The sequence below is a fragment of the Semicossyphus pulcher genome, unplaced genomic scaffold (assembly GCF_022749685.1).
Source record: "Semicossyphus pulcher isolate SPU_LCO1_2020_fin unplaced genomic scaffold, fSemPul1.0.p SCAF_13, whole genome shotgun sequence".
Taxonomy (NCBI): Eukaryota; Metazoa; Chordata; class Actinopteri; order Labriformes; family Labridae; genus Semicossyphus; species Semicossyphus pulcher.
Window position 1 is genome coordinate 14,421,752 of NW_027211637.1, and position 23,476 is coordinate 14,445,227.

Consider the following 23,476-nt stretch of genomic DNA (forward strand, 5'->3'; position numbering starts at 1 on the left):
CAGCGAGAGACCAGCTGTCTGTGCAGTACCGCTGCCGGCCACTTCGGGCCCCACCGGCACAGCCAACACTGTGCATGTCCTCTAGGGTCTACTTCAAATTACACGGTAAATAACTGCTGAACACACATCGTATAAAATTCCTGTATTGGGCCGACTCATTTTTGATTTCTTGGCAGTATTTTTTTTTTATAGAATACAAGTGTATTATCCACATAAAGTAAAATGTTTTACTATAAATATGTAGGCAAACCTGCCGTTCTAAAGTTATGCGAAAATATATATTCTACATTTATACTATTTAATATACTCACTACAGAGGATCAATTGCAACACCTATTCTATAATATGTTGAGTAAATATATGTGTAAAAAATATAAACATATCTATAAATGTATGTTGTCTAAACTAAACATCAAGATACAGTATGCTTACTTGTGTGGACAACATGTTTGTATTATGATTATATGGTTCTGTGATCAATAAAACCACCAATTACAATCAGTGTTATACAGTACACACAGCATGTGTCAAGTGTGAACTCAAACAGACCTGTGCAGGGGACCATTTCTCTAAAATATTGGGTGTTATTCAGGAAAAAATGGAAACGCCAGGTGACTTTGATGGCTTTGGCCGCCATCCATGATAATCTTCTTAAGCTAAAATATTAAAAAAAACATATGGCTTGGATCCTAGAAGGTCTCAGTTGCACTCTGCTGTTGCAAACTGTTTATTGAGAATGTTTTTTCTCCCAACAGCAAGTGAAGCAAATGTAAAAACAGGATGCAGGTAAAGGATCGGTCGAAATCAGACCTAAGTTGATACAATAATTTATCTCTTTTAGCTACACACATGAAAATACAGCCTCAGCTGTAAAACATTTGTACAATTTGAAACAGTTCATTGACTACAATTAATTCCAAAGGCAACAGCTGTATATTTATATATATAACTTGCAAAGTAGCTGATAAACTCAGCACATTATTTTTCTGGCTTAAAACAGCAGTGCTCAACAGAACCTGTATTGAGAGACACTGATGAGCCATAATTCAAGTCTATGCCACAGAGAATATTTCAGTAGCTTTTCAGTAGCTTTTCAGTCTTCTTGCTGTGTAATCTACAGCTACACTTGCTCTTCCGTAAAAGTCACCATTGTACAGAAACTCATACAAACGATAGAGAATATTTTAACTGCTAACTGAAAAGCATATAATCTTCTTTCCAGGAATGAGAGCAAGATATTGAGCATGTCAGCACACACCATAAATAAATCCTGCAGCAGACATACACACACTTTAACAGACAATTTTGCACAGCATTAGATTTGTCAAAGCATAGGGGTGTTTAACACACCAAGCATGAAATCTCCTTCACGGCACCTGGCACATCAGTTCAAAAATGCAATTGAAAGTACACAGTGCATAACTTAAATATCAGAAAATAACACAGGAAGATACACATTCACACAAACTTACTGCATTATCTGAGATAATACACACAGTCCAGAGTGACACTTTCAAAAGGGCCATGTTTACAGTACCTCATTTGAGAAACACAACCACAAGTCTATGGCTCCACAGATTCTTATTTGGATCGTAATGCCTCATTTATGCAATATTTTGTCTAATCTTTTGACGAAACATTTATGGGATATCTAAGCTGGGGAGCCTTGCTTTTTCATTTGTTCAGTCTAGTTCTCATTAAAGAAATAGTTTGACATTTTTGGAAATACACTTTACTACCTGCTTGCTGAGAGTAAGCCAGGAAGAAAGTGAAAAGGTTCACATATATGTCTATTTTAGTATTGGATGGGGGCCAGGAGACAGTTAGCTTAGCTGAGCATAAAGACTGGAAACAGAGGGAAACTGCTAGCCTGGCTCTGGCCAAATGTTAAATTAATTCCCCAACCAGAGCCTCTTAAAAGTTATTGTTTTGATCCTGTAAAACTGCAGCTTGTCCTTTTTAAAAAGTTCTTCTATAGATAAAAAAAACAAGATCTTATGTGTGAATAAGTCTGGCGAGTCTGAGTCTGGCACTCAGTGATGCTATCAAAATAAAGTTCCCATTTAAAGTTATTTTCTCCTCTTACAATAGATTGTAAATATTACAATGCTTCCTGTCTACTGGCACTCCAAAGGCAACAAACTGTACTTCTAGGCAATATAACACATAAACAAGTGAAACAGCAGTAAAACACAACATGTTTGAAATATCCTTCATGTCTTTGTACAAGTACTTCAGAGCTACCAAATTAAATAAAACACAATAAAAAACTAAACACAAATGCTAGGAGGCAGTTGAAATGAGAGGAAATGACACAGCCACTGAGGGTTGTAAACCATACAAAAGGCTTGAGGTGAAACTGCTTCCCTGTTATTGTACTCCGTGACTGAACAGGGTCGTCTAAGGTCGTCATAAAGTGTGTTTGCAGTTTGCACCCTCTCAGGTAATGCAGTCGGTGAGTTAAACTTTTAGTTTCTGTTCCTGTTTTATTGATTCAAGACACTTTTGCAGGAGCAGGTGGTTTTCAAGTTGCAATTTTAGCACATCAAAAAGCATTATTCATCATTTGTTGTTATGTGCTATGAAAAAGGCATTCCATTGTTTGATGTGAGACAGATGTGATGGATTTTCTTCATTGTGAAAATACCTGTGCTGATATTATATTCCATGATAATCTCAATGTCTTTGAATGCATCCACTTAGTCGTTCATTTCCACAGGCAGGCCAGTGAGATGTAAACATTTACTGAGTCTCTTTGAATGCTATCAATAAAATAAAATATTTGTGTTTTCTTCCCTTTTATCTCCATAAGTTAAGATCCATATTTTTGGTCACTCCTCAGGTTACCTCGGTGCAGTGTTCCTCATGGTCTGTTATCTTTGGCCAAAGAGTGCATCATCCAGTTGACCTTCGTCTTCCAGCTCTCCCGCAGAGCTTCGTTGAACTTTACTTTGAAATTCTTCAATGCCTCCTCTTCTGTTTTGCCCAAAGCTAAGGAGTCCTTTTAAAAAAAAGAAACCAAGACCAACATTGTTATTATCCTCATCATCATCATCTGCAGCCTGGCAGCAATATCATAATGGTCTCATACCTTAAGATACTGGATGTCTTTAAAGGAGGTAAGCTCCGGCAGTCCTGCTGCCTTCATCATAGCAAAGAGGTTGACGAACAGCGTTCCGTTCCGACACAAGATCTTATAGGCCCGCTCACAGTACTCCCTGAACCTGAAAACATGGATGCAATGATCAGTCCACTGTAATAAAAATCATGATGAGACTGATGTTAAAAATGTTTTACCTCTCGAACTTCTCGCTGTTGTTCGTCTTTCCTTGTTGGATCACATGGACAAAGTCATAAGTCAGGATAAAAGGCACACGCTCCCTGTTGATCCCAAGTTTCCGCTTGAAATTGCCCAGGAAATGCCCGAAGTCAATGTGGAACAGCTGAGGAGCAAAGGTGAGAATGACCTCTGGGTTGTGAATTTGTTCTGAATCAGTGACCACAGTCACACTTGAAGGCGAACTGAAGTAAAGAGTGACCTGAGGGATTTCACTCCAAAATACCATCTAATCTGACTTATTTATTTATCTGAATGAAATAAAAAAATTATATCTACGTATTATACATTTTGTGGGTTTTGTTAATATGCGAATAAGTATTATCTTTAAAGATGTTGTCTTGAAGATTTTCAGTTTCGTTCTCTTTGGTGGCACATTTGGCGGTAAACAGTAATTGGACACTTTCTGATTTAACCAGACATCTACGGCTGGCTCCCTTTAGCTGCTTTCCCACTGAACAAAAAACCCACTAACACCCTCTAACACCCGGCTTTTTCTCTGAATAGGAAAGGTTACAATCGGCATTCAGACCTGGGTCAAATGACTCTGCAGTAGACCCAGGTAATTATCTCCTCGGCTCCGATCAGCAATGATGGGAACACAAAAGCCATGTTGACACGCTAATCTGATCTGATCTAATAAAATTCTGCCTGATACACAGACTGACTGAGTGATAGATACAATAAAGACCTAACCACCATGACATTGTCACTGTTTACTAACCCTGTTTTGGGAGCGTTTGTGACATCAGACGGTGACGCAGAAAAGAGACAGGAGTATACTCCACTGACAATGGGAACGGAGACAATCTGCATTTATAAGCGGGTCATCCCAGGTCTGAAAAACCTGCGTAAACACGCAAAATTTAGGTAGGACAGGGGCATTTGTCATGGTTGTAACAAACTGTACTTGTTTTCCTTTTTAGACTGTTTGCCTTCAGCTGAGCGTCGAATTTGTTTCTTTTTCTTTGTATTTTCACTTATTTTTGAAGTTGTATCTGTAGTCATCGATCTTTTCTTTGTTTGTTTAGCAATAGTAGATTACTGTTTACTTGCAACACTTGCAGAGGGCGGAAAAGCAGCCGCTTAGCTCCACCTACCCTCTCTGGCAGACCAATCAGTGCTGGGTGATGGAAAACGCGTCACTAACTGGGCGCCACTTGTGATTTTTTCACGCAAATGTTGCCACAGACACCCAGTCCATACTAATACTATATACTGCAAATGCAAAGGCTTTCATCAGTGGGCCATGGGCTCACTCACCATTGTGTTACCTCATTCAGCGATAGATAGTGACTTAACAGACATTTATTTACAAGAAAATCTTTGAGATTATTACTTTAAAGAGGAAGTATAATTTTTTTTTTCAGACATTGAGGACTAAAAAGTACTGGACTATTGATTTGGCAACGTCAGCGAAGTACTTGCTGTCTAACAGCCTCCTTTGGGCAGATTTCAAGGTTATAATGAGTTTCTGTAATGGACAATATCACAATACCTGTCCTGTTTCCCTGATCATGATGTTGTCGTTGTGACGATCTCCAATGCCCAAAACGTAAGTAGCTACACAGTAGCCAGCACAGGACAGTGTGAACTCTTCTATTGCTTGATCAAGTTTGTCCCTGGCAGAAAAGAGAAACAAGAAGCAAAGCATGGTTAGGTTTTGTTCTTACAGTTTATTTACACTACTCTTATATTTTATCGTATAATCTACGTTACTGCTATTCACACACACACACACACACACGCCCCTGAGGCAGTATTGCCGCACTGCCATATGAAATATTCACAGAAGAATTCCTTTTGTGGATTAATGATTGACCATCACTTCCTTTCCCCCGTCTAGACGTGCACAGTGTCAACCTTTTACTAATTTTCTCCGCTCCGTTTTGGCCGCTGCTGCATTTCAAGCTAATTACCTTTCTGTTCTGTCGTGCACTCAGCTGGGCCCGTCTTGCCAATGTGACGTACAAAGGCTTATTCATTACGTTGAATGCTTCTCTCTCTCCGAGGAGCTTTTAGAATAGACAAGACCTTCAGACTGTCTGGCACCAAATAAAAATCTACTCTCATTTAATGTTGCTGAAGTTGTACTCGCCTATGCACTTTGTGTTGCTCTGTCACCGTTTTAAAACACTGCGCACAATAAATACTTTGAAGTAAACAATTCAAAACACGCAAAGACAACCAGAGAGGATTATCAAAGAAAATTTAGATGCTCCAGTGCTAGTTGGAAAAAAAAAATTCTCATTACAGTCAAGAAAAAAAGACTCTTTCCTTGAGTTGAAGTGAAATAACACAATTTTACTTTTATTATATTATTCTATTGTAATTTCTTATCTATTTGATTAAAGTGCAAGAGAAATACATTAATAAACAATTTGAATGTACTTGCATGTGCATACCACAACATTTAAGTGTGTTTAAGAACATATTTTTATTCCTTATACTTGTTATGAATTCCAAATATGGGCTGTTCAAGAAAAGTTGGACAAACGATACCAAAAACGTTCAAAATAGAGCCAGCAGATGTAAAAGATTTCACACCATTGCACACCATTGCTGTTCCAAACAATAATAAAATACTGCAGCTGCTGCAATCTTGCGGTATTTTTTTTCACACACGTTGTGATGCACTCTGACACATACACAGTGTTGTAGTTGTTTACAAAAAAAAGGCATACTCCATCATTTTGTACAAACAGGAAATAGACTTAGAAACATCAGGCAAAGGCACCTTTGAAGTGTCAATGACGAATTTAAATTTTAAAACTTCAGCAAGTACAGAATGTTTTTTTCCCCACAGATTTAAAACTTTACACTTGTTTTATGTCTGTGGATCTGTTTTAAAGGCTGCAGCTAGTTGCTACGTTTCAGGTATGCACTGCAATGTTAATCAATAATGCTACTGTACAAACATGACAAAAAAAAACACCCACAAAAAGGTAAAGGAAAGATACTGGGGAAAATGTCATTTGGGTGGCTTTCAGGGGTCCAAATAGAACTTTTATGTCCGCTTGGTGTGCATATAATGGACTCAGCAGGGTTCTGGGGTAAGAGAGGGTATCTACAGAGAGAGGGTCATTTTAACACTTCCAATAGTGTCCTTTGTTTCGAAGTTGTTCATCATACTCACTCTGGATTCTTTGATTTGAGCCAGTTGAGCAGAGTTTCCTTGTTGAAGGCAGCGGTAGCGGCACTGTTACTGCTGTTCCGCTGGATGTTGGCGATGGTGTCTGAGTTCTTCACCACCTCAATGAGTCCCGACTTGTTCCCAGTAGACAGGCATCCGTATGGGATCATCCTGAGAGTGTAGGATGAAAATATTAGTATGAGGATGAGGAGCTTTTTGTGTAATATTAAATCAACTGCTCCTACTGTACCTGAGGTCGAGGCCTTCTTTCTTCCATAGGTTCTCCATGAGCTGAATCATCTGGAGGGTCAACATGTCTTGTCGAAGATCTGAAGGTGATAAGGGAAATTTGAGAAAGTAAAAAAAACATTTCATTCTCGGAACAGAAGTGATGCCTCAGATTTCATGCTCGCTTTTACCCCAGTGCTTTTTGAATTTAGGGGAAGTCCCTTAAAAAACCTGCATCTTAATTTCCTGTATCTTAAACCTTCTGTGTATTCCTTTTGTGCACTGTGTGGTTCCTGTATACAAGTCATTACTGGATGAGTGTGTTTTCTTGTGTCTCACCATCTCCTTTCTTGAAGATGATGCCCACCATGTCCCCTTGCGCGCAGGGGTTCTTATACATCAGCCAGAGCGGCTTCATCTTGGAATCCATGAATCTGCACTTATCTGCACTGTAACATCAAAAACACACTCATTGTAAACACAAGATCTTTAGAACTGTGCCATGGTCAAAAGACTGAGGACAAATACACTTAGAAATTGAGAAAAGATTCCTTTCTTTCACCCTGGTGACATTTTACGTATTGACTAGTTTAATATTCATGCATCAGTGAATATTGTCCCTTGTGAGCCCATGTAAGAAAATGGACAACTTTGTCAAAGGCTAACAAGCTAAGAGCTAATATCAAGAGAAAAAACACTTCTCAAGGAGATAAAGAAGAAGAGGTTGGTGACAGAGTAGAAGATGGCTCAATCCTCATCTGAAAGGGTTTTGCAGTTAGAGGTAAGTGTAAGATGGCATACTGTATAATTCACTAAAAAACAAAGCCTACTGGTGCTCTAGCAACTCAAGGTGTATTTGTCAATATGCAACTTAAATGTATTATTTTGTAATCCTGAAAACCCATAAAAGGGACCAAACTGCCCCTAAAAATCAAATTACAAAGTAAAAAAAATGTAATTTGTTCTGTGTGTTTGTGTGTTAGTGTGTGTCTGGCACTAACCAGATCTCAGCGAGGATGACGCAGGGGTTGAGCGGTGACAGCAGGTCTGACAGGGCCTCCAGGTAAGACTCCTGTCTGATGCACAGCTTCAGGTCATCCACTGTCATCTTTTGGGAGCCTGATTTGACAAAGTCACTCAGGGCCTTCATTTTGCCTAGAGCCTCGTTCTGTTGGGAAGTTTAAGAGAGGCCGGGATTTGGTACAAAACAAATGCATGCATTCAGAGATTGAAGTATAAAAGTGTGTAAGATTACCTGTTTGGTTAACAGCTTGATGTGGTGGATGTTTCCTCTGCAGTAGGACTCCAAAATCAGGCCAAAACGCAAACTCACGGACGCAACATGAATCTCTGACCTTCACAGAAAATTTCACAGGTCAGACAAAAGCTTTCAGATGCTTGCTTTATAGCTTGTTTCTCCTTGTGTCTCACCTGAGATGCCAAAACAGAAAGTGTCCTATCCTCATGTTGGACAGCGCCCTCTCTAGCAGGAAGGTAGTGAGGTCGCAGTCCAGATAGGACTCATACTTCAGGACCTGGACCAGCTGGATTAAGTACTGCAGCAGCTCACCATCACTGTGTGCAGATAATAAATGTTCTATAAAAGATGTAACACTTGAAATGTGTGAAAGACATGAAATAGGATGTGTGTGTACCTGAGCTTCCGGAGGCATCTGATGGTAAAAGATCGGACCGCTGGGTCGGGAAAACTGTAGTCTAAGAGCTCCAAGGCATGGATGGCAGGGAGGTCGGGCCAGTTCCTCAACAAACTCACCATCTGAGGAGAATCAAACAATCATTTTTTAAAATCTCTGCTAAACATCATGTTAGCGTAGTTACCGTGCATTCCATGTTAGCATGCTGACTTTAGCATTTAGCTCAAGCATTAGCACTAGCATGACTAACACAATGTAAGATCATCTATTTTGGTTTGTTTTGTGTGTTTGAAAAATATTGAACACCTTTATACAAAGACCTGATAAAAACAAAATTGTTCATAGTGAAGAAATTCTCGTTAAGTACCTGCATGACATCCTCACGCTTATTCCACTTGGTGATGAGGAGCAGCTTGGACAGACTCTCAGGGAAACAATCGCGCACGTCTGTACGAAGATTCCACAAGAGCTCCTTCTCGTCCTCGAAAAACTCGGTGTAGTTTTTGTTATCCATGATTTCTTTGAGTTTCATGTACTGCAGAGAGCAAAGTGACCCAAAAAACAGAGCAATTAAATTGTGTGGTCAGCAAGAAACAATTGCTGAATTTGAAGCTGAGCTGTGTGAGAACTTTAAGATGTCTTACCTCTTCTTTGGTCATAGAACTCACATCCCCATTCTTTTCCACATCACTGATCTGAAAACAGAAGTGGATTATTTTTTGCTGACTTTAGTACAAATTTAAGTTACAGTATGTACTCAACTATAGCCTGCTGTAAATAAATACCTTTTCAAGCGGAGGGTAATAGAGAGGATGTGGCCGGATGTTGTAGAAGCGAATGAGAAGCCCTGCAGCGCTGTCCACGTTGGGGTTCTTCTCCACAGTTCCCATTGGATTCAACAGGTCCCCTTTGTCATCTGTGATAATAATGTTGTATTTGAACTGTGCCATTTTGTGGATGCTTTAATCAACCTAGTGAGTACATCTTTGAATCACTCCTGTATCTTTAAATATGACCGTGAGTAAAAGGATTATGTTACAGCCACAGTGAATAAACACTTAACTCTAATTTGCAGCATTTTTACCACAAAAAAACATTTCACAAGGTAAAAAGGCTCGTTTGTGCATCACCAAACACATTATGTGTGAATACGTGGGGTTGTAACGGCACCACATGACACTCTGGTTATTTCAGCCCTCACGGTTGGCTGCCAGGCGTTGTGGAGGAGGCTGTTAACATGGGAGGTGTTTTTGAAAAGGAGGAGATGTTAGAAGAGGCTGAAAGTACCGGGAACAGATGGCCAAGTCGACAGGAGGAACTCCCCGGTCTTCAGCTGGTCCTTGTAGTCGAACACCATGGTGTTCACCCAGGCTATCGGACAGTCCTGAGGAGAGGGACAGGGAGGGTTAGGTTTGTTGTTACGCTTTAAGGACCTACTGCAAGCAGTACAAGAAAGCAAAAGAGGGGACACAGAAAATGAGTCTCATTTTCAGTCAAATTTACAATAAGAGTCAAATGAATTTATGTTAGAATGAACATAAATGGATGAGTATTAAGGATACCATTAGAAGGGAAAGCAGCATAAATGCAAATAACATCCAGGCAGAGGTCTAACAAGATGAAACCAACACATTTAGACTGAATGCACCCAACTAAAAAAAGAGACGATATTCAAAACCGCAGCTAGAATAGCTCAACTTCCGTCAGTCTTCCTGCCGTCTGTCTGTAGGACTTCTCTTCCAGGCAAAAGAAGAGAGAAGTGGCTCAAAAAGCAGAAGTGGCCTTGATGCCCAGAAACCCACCTGGGTTGGGCGGACTTCCACAGCATGTTACCCACAGCCGCTGCAACACTTCAAAACAAGTGTGGCTGCAGAATTTGATGCTGTTTACTGTATTTGTCAGTGAGTGAGTGAGTTGGTGTTTGAAAGGCTATTTCCAGTCTGTAGTCTTCCTGTTACTGTAATTTCGTGCTTAAAACAGGACATTTGAATAATATTGAATAGTAATAGGATTGTTATTCTTGTTATGTGGTTTACTAATAGTGTTAGGAAGTTGCCTATTTATTTATATATAAAATGTAATAAGGGCAGCAACCTACTATAATCCTTTACTGTTTATGTATCTAAATAATTTGATTAAAGCTGCTGTGAGGAACTTTGGGTTTGTGTTGATTTTGGCGCCCTCTGTGGACAAAGCTGCACCTCTTGTCTCTTTGCCGATTTTGTCCTGTACATGTTTAAGTGGTCTTTTTTTTTAACAGAAAATCTCATTCTGCTTTCTTGAACAGTCATATATATCACTCACTTTAAATGTTTGCCCTGGAAAAAGGCAACATGCAGTCAATCGCTTCGTCTGACACCTACCCCCCGCCAGCTGTTTCAGGCATTAAAAATAACTAAATATGGTTTGGTTTGTTTTTGTAGGTCATACAGAGTCATCAGAATTAATTTCACCCTGTTTCATAACCAGTGAAAAACTCCTCACAGGAGCTTTAATAATGTTGTCTATGACTTCATCCAAGACGAAATCTTCAAACTGCTTCTTTTGTTCAATAAACAGTTCAAAGATAATACATTTAAAATGAAATAAAACTGATTATATCGGCAGATGCATTTTTTGTCAGTCCACTATTGAGTCATAAAGTAGTAATCTCGAAGTTCTCAGTTTCGTTCTCTTTGGCGGTACCTATGGCGATACATAGGAGGACACTTCCCAGAAATCCAAACAGTGTTGCATGTGTGACGTGCACGGTTGGCTCAAATTGTAACGCTTGATTTTCCTCGCTGACAGTCGCTTTCCTTTTTCGACTGTTTGCCTTCATCTGAGCGTCAAATTTGTTTCTTTTTCTTTGGTTTTTTACTTATTTTTGAAGTTGTATCTGTAGTCATCGATCTTTTCTTTGTTTGTTCACCCATAGTAGATTACTGTTTACTCGCAATGCTTGCAGAGACCGGAAAAAGCAGCCGCTTAGCTCCGCCTACCCTCTCTGGCAGACCAACCACTGCTGGGTGATGGTTACCTCAATCAGCAATGGATAGTGACTTAACAGACATTTATTTAAATGAAAATTGCTTTAAAGCTTCTAATGTTTTAAATGTAGAAAGTGTATTAATGTTCAAAAAGACACGTTAACACTGGTGCTTTGAACTCTGGTGATCAGTGCATTTTACAAATGTGATATGACATTATCTTGGACTAGACCATCTTTTTTCTAAAGATAATTTTATTTATTATTATATAGAAGAGCTGAAGATAGACCGGACCGTCTTGTTCAGATCTGCTTCTGTGCATATTTGTCTGATAAAAATCAGCCTTACTTGTAATAACTTGGGTGCCACATGACTTCATTCTTCATCTGTTATAATTTATATAACATTCATATAAATGATTCTATTTTAACATAGATGTTACCCTCTTTATGCAGTCTTGCACAGAAAGAGTGCGATCTGCATATCTGCATCTAAATAATGCACAAAATAAAGAATTTCATATGTGGTCTGGCAGCATCACTGCACAGCAAAAATGTTTGACTTAATAAAGTCACCCTACTTTTACAGCAGCTTCTGTTAACTGTCCCGAGTGCAGGTCTCAGAGAAAAGGAGTATATTTAAAGGTGACATACGAAGTGGTGGGAAGTTCTGAAAATACGAATGGCGACTGCGAAGATGAATTTAGAATTTCTAGAAAATGTTTCCCAAGTCCTTCCTTCCTCTGGGTGATGTAGAGATAAAAGAGCTGAAGCGGATGAAATGCTAACCGCAGCCTTGTCACTGAACACACCAGACGAGCAGCAAAACACACCCACACTACGCATGCTACACACTAGAGAGGAAACAGATCTGTTTGTGCTTGCTAACAACTTCACACCCACCAGCCCGAACACTTGCCTGCTCAATGATAAGATTTACACTCAGGCCTTAAAAACAATTCTGAGGGACTCACCGCTTTCTTGTTCTTCTTTTTAGTGCCACGGGGTTTCTTGGCTTTCTCAATGACAGCGTAGAGCGCAAAGCACAGGCGGCTCATGCGAGGCAGGTCTGCCACGTTGATGTCAAACTCCAGCTTCTGGTCCCACAGGGGCTCGGAGGACACCGCCACCTCCGAGCTCGAAACCACCTTGCAGAGCAGTTCGCTGCCATGGAACAGACCGGCCTGCACCACAAGCTGGAGGGGGAACACACAAATGCACAGAAGTGATTAGATGGAGGCATAATGTGTGGTTTGGAAGCTGAAGGGTTTAACACTTACGCGAGGGTGATTGTTTGTGGAGGATTTACAGGCTTTACAAGATGATTCAGAGTTTCCTGTGTCATTCAGGCAATTAGTCAACAGGTCTACACATTCATAATGTACTTTAGGAGGGTCACCTTCCATTTTTAATGCTATGCAGGGTGTGTCAAAAATGATAAACAACCCTAAAAGTCAAAATTCAATACAGGAAAGTTCTTGCCTTTTGGCAAATCAAGTCTGGATGTATATTTACAAAATATATGAGTGGCTATTCTCCCCTGGGGTTTGAAATCAAATATTTGTCTGCCAACTGCAGACATGACTGATAATTATGGGACAGGAGAAATTTGTCATTAGTCATAATGTGCTCTAAGGCAGCTGCCGGAAGTGCACTTGCACTTAATAACACATCTAAAGAGTAATGTAGTTAGTTAGAGGCTGAATCACAAACACACACACATTAACAAAGTTTATATGTGTGTGTGTGTGTGTGTGTGTGCACTCATATTGTTTGTCAAATTAGTTGAAAGGAAAAAATGTGACACTGGAAAAAAGAGAATATTATGATGTGGTATTATTGTCTGCTTTTCCCCTCACTTGCAGGCAAACATTGCGATTTTAACAAACTGCCACACGTTAAATTTCAACATAGGTTAGGGCCTGCCTGCAATAGTAACAGAACACGTGCACCGCTTTCAAAAAAAGAAGTGCACTGAAAGCGAGAGAGGGAGCGACACCATGAAGTCTATCTTCTTTCTTAGAATCTAGGCCTCACAATAAGACGTAAAAATCAGATAGGGCCCTCCCCACTTCCTGTTTTGAAGTTTTAACCAACCGCCTTGATGAATTATGGGAAACGTGTGGTCTGCACCATGTGACCCTCCTGTCATTTACATGTCAACCCCTGCTATTTCTACAACTGAAATTGAGACATTGGTAAACAAGTGAATGCAGCCCTTCATTGAGCTGCAAAGAGAGAGAAAAACTCACACAAAACCACACCAACCTTCATTCCTTCGTCTGCATTGACTCGGCTGCCCGCCATCAGGTGAATGTAGAACGGCTCATTGATGGACCACAGAGAGGAGGTGTTCTGCTGTAGAGAGGAGTCAGGAGAGGACAGGAGTTATTTAATTTCCTTCTAAGTCTTTACAATAAAACGGAATTCATAGCTTCCACTGTAGTTGTAAGTAATGAGACGGTTGCTACAACTTCCTGTTTGGCAACAAGACACACAACAATGAACACTTTCAAAATAAAGCGAGAAAGAGGAACAAACTCTTAACCTGAAAAAAAAACAAAAAACAAACAATGAATCCAAAAGGTGCCTTAACTAAGTGATTTTATTGTTATTTAACATTTTATTGTTATTTAGTGCTCAAACCTTTGACTTGTTTTGGATTACTTAGCTTAAAAAATGCAATAACTCTCATTTTGCCTGTGCAGTTTCAAAGTGGGTATAAATACTCAATGCTCAACTACAGTTAATGCATGCAAAGGTGTCAAGTGTAAATTATAAACAGTGTTTTGCACAGCATGTTTTAACAGTGCCAAAGTCCACCGTCGTCTGGCAGAGGACTGTAATGGAGAGAGTGAGAGAGAGTATTTTGCTCTGTTAATGAAGTACAGCCCTCCGCTAACTTCTCACCTTCTTCAGGGGCAGAGGAGGAGGTCTGGACGAGGAGCGGCTCTTGTATACCTGGCTGCACATCCTGGCCTGCTCCTCCTGATATTTGCTGATGGTGGAGTGGTGCACCATGGTTAGATGAGGGTTTTGGCCATTTCTCAAACACCAGAAAATGTACTGGGAGGGAAAAAAACATGGGGATAAAGAGACAACAGGAGGGGTTTACTGGTACAGCCATCAGTCCGTTCACCCACAGATATTTCCCAGTGTTCTTCTGATAGCGCTGGTTAACTCCTGCAGGCTGTTCATTTGCTGTAGGTTAATGCAGCTGAAATCTCATTATGTGTGGATGGGAGCAGTTCCTTTCTGCAGGGCTGCTAGACTGATATGAGTCACCCCTGCAGGTAGCTGGAGTTTCAAAATCAACACTGGAGTCTCCTGTCACTAAAGCCTGACTCAACCCAATCCTGATCTGACAATCATTTCAGCTATTGTTTGCAAGACTCTCAGACAGCAAGCAGACAAATAAAACAGAAATGAATCCACAGAGAAAAGAACTGAGAAGGAGAAGAAAGATCTAGACACTATAAACAGTGTTAACTATTGTTGGGCTTGTTTATTTGTAGTACGCTGTCTTGACTGAGTCTGAGTTTTTTATGTGAAAGTCAGATGTATCTGGATCATGCAAAATTAGCATATTTGAATAAGTGTTTCCTAAATGATGGTATAATTGATTAATTTAAAATCATAAATTAATTTCAGGTATAAAACGCATCTGAAAGAATCCATCACTAGTGAGTCAATTCATTTCGGAAAAACTATGTAATGAAGATAAAGGGAGATTTAATCAGAAATTGGCTGGAAGATTATTTGAAAGTCCAAACTGGGGGAAAGAGAGAAAGTTCCTAACTTGGGTTGAACCCGAAAAAAAACATCTGTGTCCTCAAACATTGAGTCTCAACATGAGAGGTCCAGTAATTAGGGAGGTCCTCGAGAACCTAACAGCAGTTCATCAAGTTGCCCACCCACTCTGAGTCACAGCGTAACGACAAAAACAAAGCAACTGTTGGAAAAAAGTCACATGTGGTGTGTGGGAGCCTAGGAAAGACACGGTGGGAGAAGATTTTAATGTCTAATGAGAGCAGAATTCAGCTTTTGAATGGTCGCACTGTCACTGTTGGTGACTGGTGAAACAATACAAGATGAGCGAAACATTAAAATATGCTGAATTTAATACACACAAAAAAGGCTCCACTCATTAACTCAATTTTTGCTCCTACTCACTTTGAACTGGCACAGAGGTTGTTTCCCGTAGATGAACTCCCACCTCCCGTTGACCTGTAAGGTGTAGTCCTCAGGCTCCTGTCGCATTGAGCGAAACACGGTGGCCTTCTTCTTCAGGGCGCTCCTCACCAGAGCCATAGGGAGGTCCTGAGGGTCCTGCTGCAACATGAAGCTTTCCTGTGACAGTCAAAGAGAACGGAACATTATTAAAGGTGCTAGCTTTAGAGAAAATTATTGAAAATGTTGCTTTGTGTCTGTGGATGTTGTTCTCTAGTGAAGTTTTAAAGATGGTATTTTGGGTGTGGGAGGGGGATTTCCAAACCTGCTCACATTTACTTAAAACCTTCCTCCAAAATTTGTCAACACAAGGTGGAACCACACTTTTTCCAATCAAAGCTGATGTGATCTTCACAAGTCACCGTTCTGCTGCTCAGTCATAACATCACATTTTTATGTTATTTGCCTTAACCACCTTTTTAAACGTGACTCATAAAATTTCCTCGCCCTTGCACTCATTGCATAAAACATGAAACAATAGCATTTCAACTCACATCACTGGCCTCAAACTTGACATTAATGAATATCTTCTTGTTTTGTTTTGACTTCATGCTCGCAGGCAGAGAGCAGCACGGCTCCAGGTCACACGGGAAGCTGTATTCCATCCACTGCTGCCATGGCAACATCTGCCGCTCCAGAGCCTTCTCTTCGCAAAACGCACGCATCTTAGTCCGAAACTCGTTCACCTCGTGGTTCTTCTGGGCTTCAAACTCATGCAGACCTAAATAAAATAATAATAGTAAGGTTAAAACGTGAAAACAATGCAAGCGCACAGTGCGTGAAATAGTTAACTCATTGTGAAAGATTTTGTAACACAAACTTTTGCTAAGAACAGGCCGTGCATTTATTAGTCGAAACTTACACTACAGCTTTTCTGAATGACTTAACTGAAGCCCATTTAAGAACTTTAAATATATTATCAAGTCAAAACTGAAGATGAAAAACAGCTTTTTTGTTCATTTTTCATTCATTTTAATGATCATTTGCTAGGTGCTCCTAGCAAATGAGCCGTATGTGGGATTAGAGTCACCTTCCTGTACCAGAGTCTGGTTGCAGAAAAATTGCTATAAAATGGTTGATTTTTTAAAAATAAAACAACATATATTTTTAATTAAATGTATAAAAGACACTGTTACAGAAGCTCTAGTTTGCTGAAAATGACGACTTATCTGTCCCCTACATGAATATGTCACTAACTACTGATTGGTTAGAGCCTAACAGAAAAAATGAACACAATTTCAGACCTAATAATGAAGCCATTTCATTTCATTTCTTTACTGTATTCAATACATGAATGAGTTATTCTGTTTGCATTGCTGTGGACAACGATTTAGTGAACTAGAGCAGCTGCTTCTGAGAAGAAATTACATGACAAAAAGCGCCTCTTATCTCATAGCTACAGAACAATACGACCAACCAACAATTAACCTCTGAAGCACTTTGACAGCTCAGCAATACCAAAGATGATGCTGCAAACCTTTTCCAATCAACAAGCTGATTTGGGTGTTGGTGAGTTTCTCCACCCGGTCGCCCTCCCTTGCCACCAGTCTCAGAACACACATGAAGGGTCGGACGTCGTTTATGCGCCTCGATTCCTCTTCCAGTTCCTCCCTCTCTGCCGTCTGGTTGATGCAGGTGAAGACGTATGCGTCGGGGTCCCCCAGTGCACCGAACAGGGCCTCACTTCTGGCATTTTTCCAAACCATCTGAGACAAGAAACAACAGCAACAGATGAGGTTAAGAGCTTTGTTTAAATTACCTGAGTGTTTATAAAATGTAAGCTTCGGGCACGGTTTTACACCGTAACCAGTGTCATTACCATTTCAAAAATCAAGCCAAATCTGTCAACCAAAGTTCTGCTTCAAGAAGAAAAATATATCTGCCACTTCTCTGGTTTCTCTAATAAACTGAATGGTAACATATTCTGCAAAAAAAAAGACCCTGGCAGTGTTTGAACATTCTGTAAGAATCTTTGTGAATTACCCCGTTTGCAAAGACATTTAATCTCTTAATCATCTTAACAGCTTCCAAGAGTATCATTACTTTACACAGCTAAATCAAACACCCTCAAGTGGCAGAACTGTTGGCATAGAAACAGCACATTCACATTGAACAGCAGATCTGATTCAGTAGAGAGCTGGCCGTGTGTAGCAAGCAGGAAAGCTCCTTCTGTAACAGTTGAGTAAAAACTTCTAGACGTATCAGAAGCACAAGCACGCATTGTTTGGATTGTGTAATGTTTTAATTAGTTTAATGTCTGAGAAAATATTAAGTGAACCAATTTGCTTAAAAGCGTATCAAGTAAATATTGTAAATAACAAAAGCGTTTGCAGCTGTTGTCCCCAGAGCTGCAGCGCTGTGCCACAGACGATCAATTGCAATCTATTAGAAATACAGTGTTATCTTATAACAAATAAAATGTTTATTCAAAAATATTGTAAGGATTTTCTCATCTTTGAAAGTAAATACAGATAAGTGAAGTGGACTTACTTTTTTGATGCTTTTGATGGTGTCATTTCGTGACACAGGGAATTTGAGGAAGATCCCAGTCGGCAGCAGGAAGTCCATCATGATCCCCTGGTCCCCCTCCTTCTCCCATTCCTCCTGCATCCCATACTTCCCCGGGGGCATGGTGACGGCCTCTCATTTACCGTCAGCTCCTCTGCTGCTCACCGGAACACGAGCCAGCCGTCCCCACACACACACACACACACACACACAGGAAGCACAGCCGAGGTTAATATGTCCACTATTAACATGTGTACGTGGGCAGTGTGTTATATGATGAACACTTTTCCTTAAAACCCTGAATGATCTATCTTTATATGGTTGTTGATAGGAATCAAATGCACATACAGAGTGGGCAATATATAAATGAATGAATTAATGAATGACACTATGATTCAGAAACAGCAGTATGTTACTTACTCCACCATCTGCTCAATGCAGTTAAGCACATAAATAAATAAATTTGTATAAAGTATACAAACAAACTAAGGCAAAATAATTCGTATTTCTATGCATGTCTATGGAGTTTATTGCATTTTATTATAGTGTACAGACTTAATTCATACAGTACATCATCGTCAGAAGGCAGTAATCTGAGGTCAAATTAGGTGAAGAAACATTTTATATAAACCTTAACAGACTGAAACCGTCTTGAGAATTGTGTAATGAATTTTTTATGAAATCTTTAAAATGTGACCCTTGCCTTCTTCCTGACAATATATTAAACTGACTCTGAAAAAAGCAAACAGTGCATTTTGAGTGTAATTATCAATAGTTTACGTTCAAGTAATTCTACACTGGGCTATTGATTTTGGTAAGAGGAAACTTGTGCTTTGTGAGCTGCATTGTCTGCCTGATGTAGGTTGACTTAAACCGAAATATAAAGCTGAGTGAATTTACAAGCAGCATCTATAAACTGATACTATAACACATCGTTAATGAGACACATTTTGAAATGAGCAACTGAAACGGATTTAAAAGGTGTACATAAGGCTACAGCCAGACTTAAAGAGTTATATTTAGCTTTCTGAGTAAAACTTCATACTGTGTATCATAGCGAAAAGCCTCAGCAACCTGTTCGCGTTACACTTGCCTGTCAGCTCTACAAGTCATCGGTCATCTCTTCATGGTTTGTCTCACAGCGAAGATGGAGGCTGTAACGGTGGCATGTCTCTCTCCTTGTAGTGAGGTGAAGTGTTGTAAATCCAGCTCAGACGGAGCAGTTGCTGCCGCGGCTCATGTGTAGCAGTTAAGGGTCTCCCTGCGTTGGTCAACTGCGCTGTCATTCATGCAGGGATGTTTTTGCACTGAGCAGGTCCGACTGAGCGCTCTGCCTCGACAGCTCCCCGCGCGCCAAGGGACCGTCCACCAAAACTTCAGCTCGCACGAAGTGAAAGTGATTTTTTTTTCTCTCTCCAACTTCCGCCTTCCGTCCCTCCAAAATAGATGTAGGCCTATGTTGGTTTGATTGTTTGGTACGTTTTATGGGGCAAAGTGCAGCTCATGTTTTGCTGTAACAATAAGCCAAGAAATCCTTTAAGTTGACAGCTAATACAAATTGTCAGCTATTTCAATAATTGGTATATTAATAATTAGGCAAAAATTTATATTTTTTCAGTTTTCAATTCACATTTAATTGACAGTAACTAACAACTAAATAATTGTCGTTTTTTTAATAGACTGTATAAAAAGATTGACGACATGACAGCTGCCTAAAAGTGAAGCCAAAACATTTCGAGCGCCCCCTGCTGAGTATTGGTCATAAAGCCCACCTCCTCCATGTTAACAGATGGGACATGACGCCAAATAAAGTTTTCTCAAACATGGTTTCTTTCAATATAGTTAGTTCTTATCATGCTGATTTATGTCCAAGTGTTCACTTTTCTGACTGGTTTAGTTTAATTAATTAATTAATTAGTTATTTGATGCTGTAAAAAGGATGATTGACAGCTCTGTTGACAAATATGGCTCCTGCAGCCGATCTGTTCCAGATAAGCTTCAAACCAACACAAAGGAGCTGTTCTGCTGTTAAATACGTCATGTGGGATCCTTGCTGTTGTTTCCGGTAAGTTAAGTGTGTGTGTTTTGGTTAGCTGAAGTGGCTACAGCGGCTCCATCTGCCGATCTCTACAGTGCAACTCTGGCTCCAAGATGGCAGCGCCCATCACAGGGGGTATTTTGGCTTCAATTTTGTACAGTGAGAGCAGGTGGAGATGCGTCGTCTACCTATATATATATATATATATTGATTTTGGAATGTTGTTAAACAAGTTCTCAGATCCTGAGTACAAGTATGGCAATGTGAAAGAAATACTATGCTTAAAGTAAAAGTCCTGTTTGAAAACCACTTATGTAAAAGAGCAGAAGTATTAAGAGCAAAAAGTACAAACATAATGACTATATAATAAAATGACAAAAACAATAGTCCCTGTGAGGATTATATATTAAAAAAAATGTAATCAATATTCCTGATGCATCAACAGCGATATCACAGGTTCTAAAATAATGCTTCATATCAATCTATCTATATGCTGGAATAAAGTTGAATAGATTGTTATATACTGTATGTTATAAAGTCTCTTTAAATAGAAAAGTACAAGCACCACAAAATTTAAAAACAGTGCTTGAGTAAATAAACTTTGTTAGGTTCCTGTTGGATCTGCACTGTTGGTCGAATGTAAACACATCAAAAGGCTTTTACTTCATTTATTTATGGACAATGTTTGGTATGCAGTTATAAAGTACAGTAAGTAGGCATACTTCTGCTTTTGTTTCCCTTCAACCATGTCGGAAGTTTCAAAAGTCTAACGCACTGTGACCCAAAATAGACCAGAAGGCTCTCCTAGTTTTCAACATTCTTCTAAGTCAGAGTGAGGTTAAGATTATTTCTAGCTACTGTCGTTTCTGGGTAATGTCGGTTCACTTTAGAAAGTCCAGCCTTTCGTTACATGACCGTTAGTGGGTCAATATTAATGCAAGGAAGAAGATTAGGGGGTTCATTTCAGATATGAGCATCTTGTTGGTGTGCATTTAAGATTATGAAACCCGTCATTGCACAGTATAAGATTACAGACATTTAATTAGTTTAAATGTCTGTAAACTAATTAACATATAAATTAAATTAATCAACATATAAAAATAAATAACAAAAAAACAAAAAAAATAAAAATAATTTCCCCCTAAATATAAGCAAATAACCTGCTATGAATTTTAATTTTACCCCAGCCTTTATTTATCTAGAGTTGTCAAGAGATAGATGTCTGTAATTTAACCGAAACTCCATGATGTGAAATCTGTCTTCCCTTTTCACATTTCCATGTTGTAACCGTAAGACCAGAGACTATTTAGTTTTAAAACCATTTGCACACAATGACTCCACCATCATGGAAGTGGAACATAAACCACAGTAGTACCACCGTAGAAAGGGGAAATGGAGGGGCCAGCATCTACAGCGTGAAATGTCACCTGTTAACTGTCTAATTCATGTAATAGGTACTTTTTTATTTGACTTGCTATTCATGCCACACTGTGTCCTACCAAAGCACATCACAGGTGATTAAAAACAAACAAACATTTGTCTCTGTATATTGTCAGTTTGGTTTGCAGGTGTTAATCCTTTGTGTGTACCCAGTCTTGGTCGTCTTAACTTCTGAAAACTCTGGTTTCCTGTTGAATGCCGTTTCAGAGGCTACTGCCATGTTCGCATGAGATCTGGCAGACCCAGTTCATATATTTTGAAAAACACATCGTGTTTGTCTGTGCACTTCAGACCAGCTGTTGAAAACAGGAAGTGATTGTGCAGAAGAGAAACTTTCGGCCAGAGCTGCAGACTGAAAGTATGAACCTGTTCCCACCGTTCACCCCTAAACAAGCAGCAAAATACTCATCTGAACAACAATGTGCAGAGGTCAACCTTTGGTCAGTTTGAGCTGATAACATTTTTTTATTTTGATAGGAATTTAAATTGGAACCAGAACACTGTTTGAATAGGGGCGACAGAGCATAGATCATTTCTGCGGATTTACTGCAGGTATAACTGTGGTGATTAATGTACCTGTAGTTAACACCTGAAGTGGAAACCAGTTGTGATATTTCAACACACAGCAGAGTAACTAATGTTTTCAGTGCAGGTAAACATCAAACACGTAAGACAATAGGTTTCGCCTGACAGCGAGCATACATGTATTAATAGGTTGGTCATGTGAATTTCAGATGTGTGACCTGTTTATTGTCTTCAGGTTTACCCGCAGCTCTGTGGGGGACAGAGAATGGGGTCTTGACTTCCTGGAGAAGCATTGTTTTAACTCTAACAGCAACAACAAAAAAAAAAAGTCTTGAAAAGGTTTGCGCTGTGGTTTTTTGTGACTTTTTTTATTGCATACTCCTTTTGTTATTGCTCCCCTTTCTGTGGTCTGATTGTGCAGTAAACAATTATGGTGTAATATTTTGGTGGCAGTTCAAGAAACAGATGATAGAAATGACATCTGGGTTGAGAAGATAATGAAAAAAATGAATGCAAATAAGTTAAATGAAAATAAAAGCAACGCTTTTTACATTTGTGTTCACCAGAAATTAAATCCAAATGATACTAATGACTTTAGTGTTCTGAGTTTGCCTGAGGTGCCATGAAAAGGTTGACACTTTCCGTTGATTGTGACATGTCGACGACTTTCGGATAGATTGCTTTGGATGTTATCACATTTGTTTCCCTCCAGATAAACTGAAATTATTCTGTTGATCCTTTTTCTATTTTTTGGAAAAGTCCCACACTTTACAAATAAAATGTCAGAAGGACGTGTACTGACAGGAATTAAACAGAAAGCTGTAAATGCTTTGGTTTTTCTACCTTCTTGATGTAATTGATCAGTTACAAATCCTCTTACACATACTAATAGAGGGGTTTTTTTAGCTAACAAACATTTGTCACTTGAGCTCTGTTGGGTTGGCAAACATCTTCAGTGATGTGAGGGAGAGAATTTATGGGTGAAAATCTTTGAGTGCGCCTCTAAAGTTCTTCATTAAATAGAATAATTGTGTTGTTTATATGTGTCACTTCAGGCTTCTTATTTGTCCTTCACTGCTCGGTCAGTAATGCACTTCTTGTTGCTCCCCATGCACTGTGTCAAATTCAATCACTTATTGCTATGGAAGCATTTTAGATGTCCGACTTCCCTCAAGGCTTCAATATAAGCTTGGTGGTGACAACTTCACCATCACAAGAAATGTTCAACAAACAAGTCACAATCAGGCCTAATGCAACTCTAGAGAGGGGAAGCTGCAGGAGGTGAAGTGCAGGTACAATCCCTGTCAGTGCCAGAAGGGGGCGAATTGAGTAAAGCTCGCAGAGCATGAACAGATAACACATGTAGAAATAACTTCCTTTTTGTACCTTGACTGATATTACATTATTATTACAA

General features: G+C 39.5%; 1 protein-coding gene across 1 annotated transcript; it reads right to left on the reverse strand.

Moving 5' to 3' along the window:
- Positions 1-687: 687 nt before the first annotated feature.
- On the reverse strand, positions 688-19,398 carry pik3cd (phosphatidylinositol-4,5-bisphosphate 3-kinase, catalytic subunit delta). Its single transcript, XM_069659860.1, has 23 exons — positions 19,153-19,398; positions 18,042-18,216; positions 17,029-17,257; positions 16,046-16,272; positions 15,495-15,671; positions 14,232-14,387; positions 13,590-13,679; positions 12,296-12,517; positions 9,641-9,737; positions 9,139-9,269; positions 8,998-9,048; positions 8,721-8,888; positions 8,354-8,475; positions 8,130-8,273; positions 7,954-8,053; positions 7,700-7,866; positions 7,038-7,147; positions 6,721-6,799; positions 6,474-6,641; positions 4,836-4,959; positions 3,298-3,443; positions 3,092-3,224; positions 688-3,001 (listed from the first exon to the last, which is right to left on the reverse strand). Exons 2-23 carry the CDS (start codon positions 18,180-18,182, stop codon positions 2,864-2,866), a joined length of 3,120 nt encoding a protein of 1,039 aa, XP_069515961.1. The 5' UTR covers positions 18,183-18,216; positions 19,153-19,398; the 3' UTR covers positions 688-2,863.
- Positions 19,399-23,476: the final 4,078 nt, after the last annotated feature.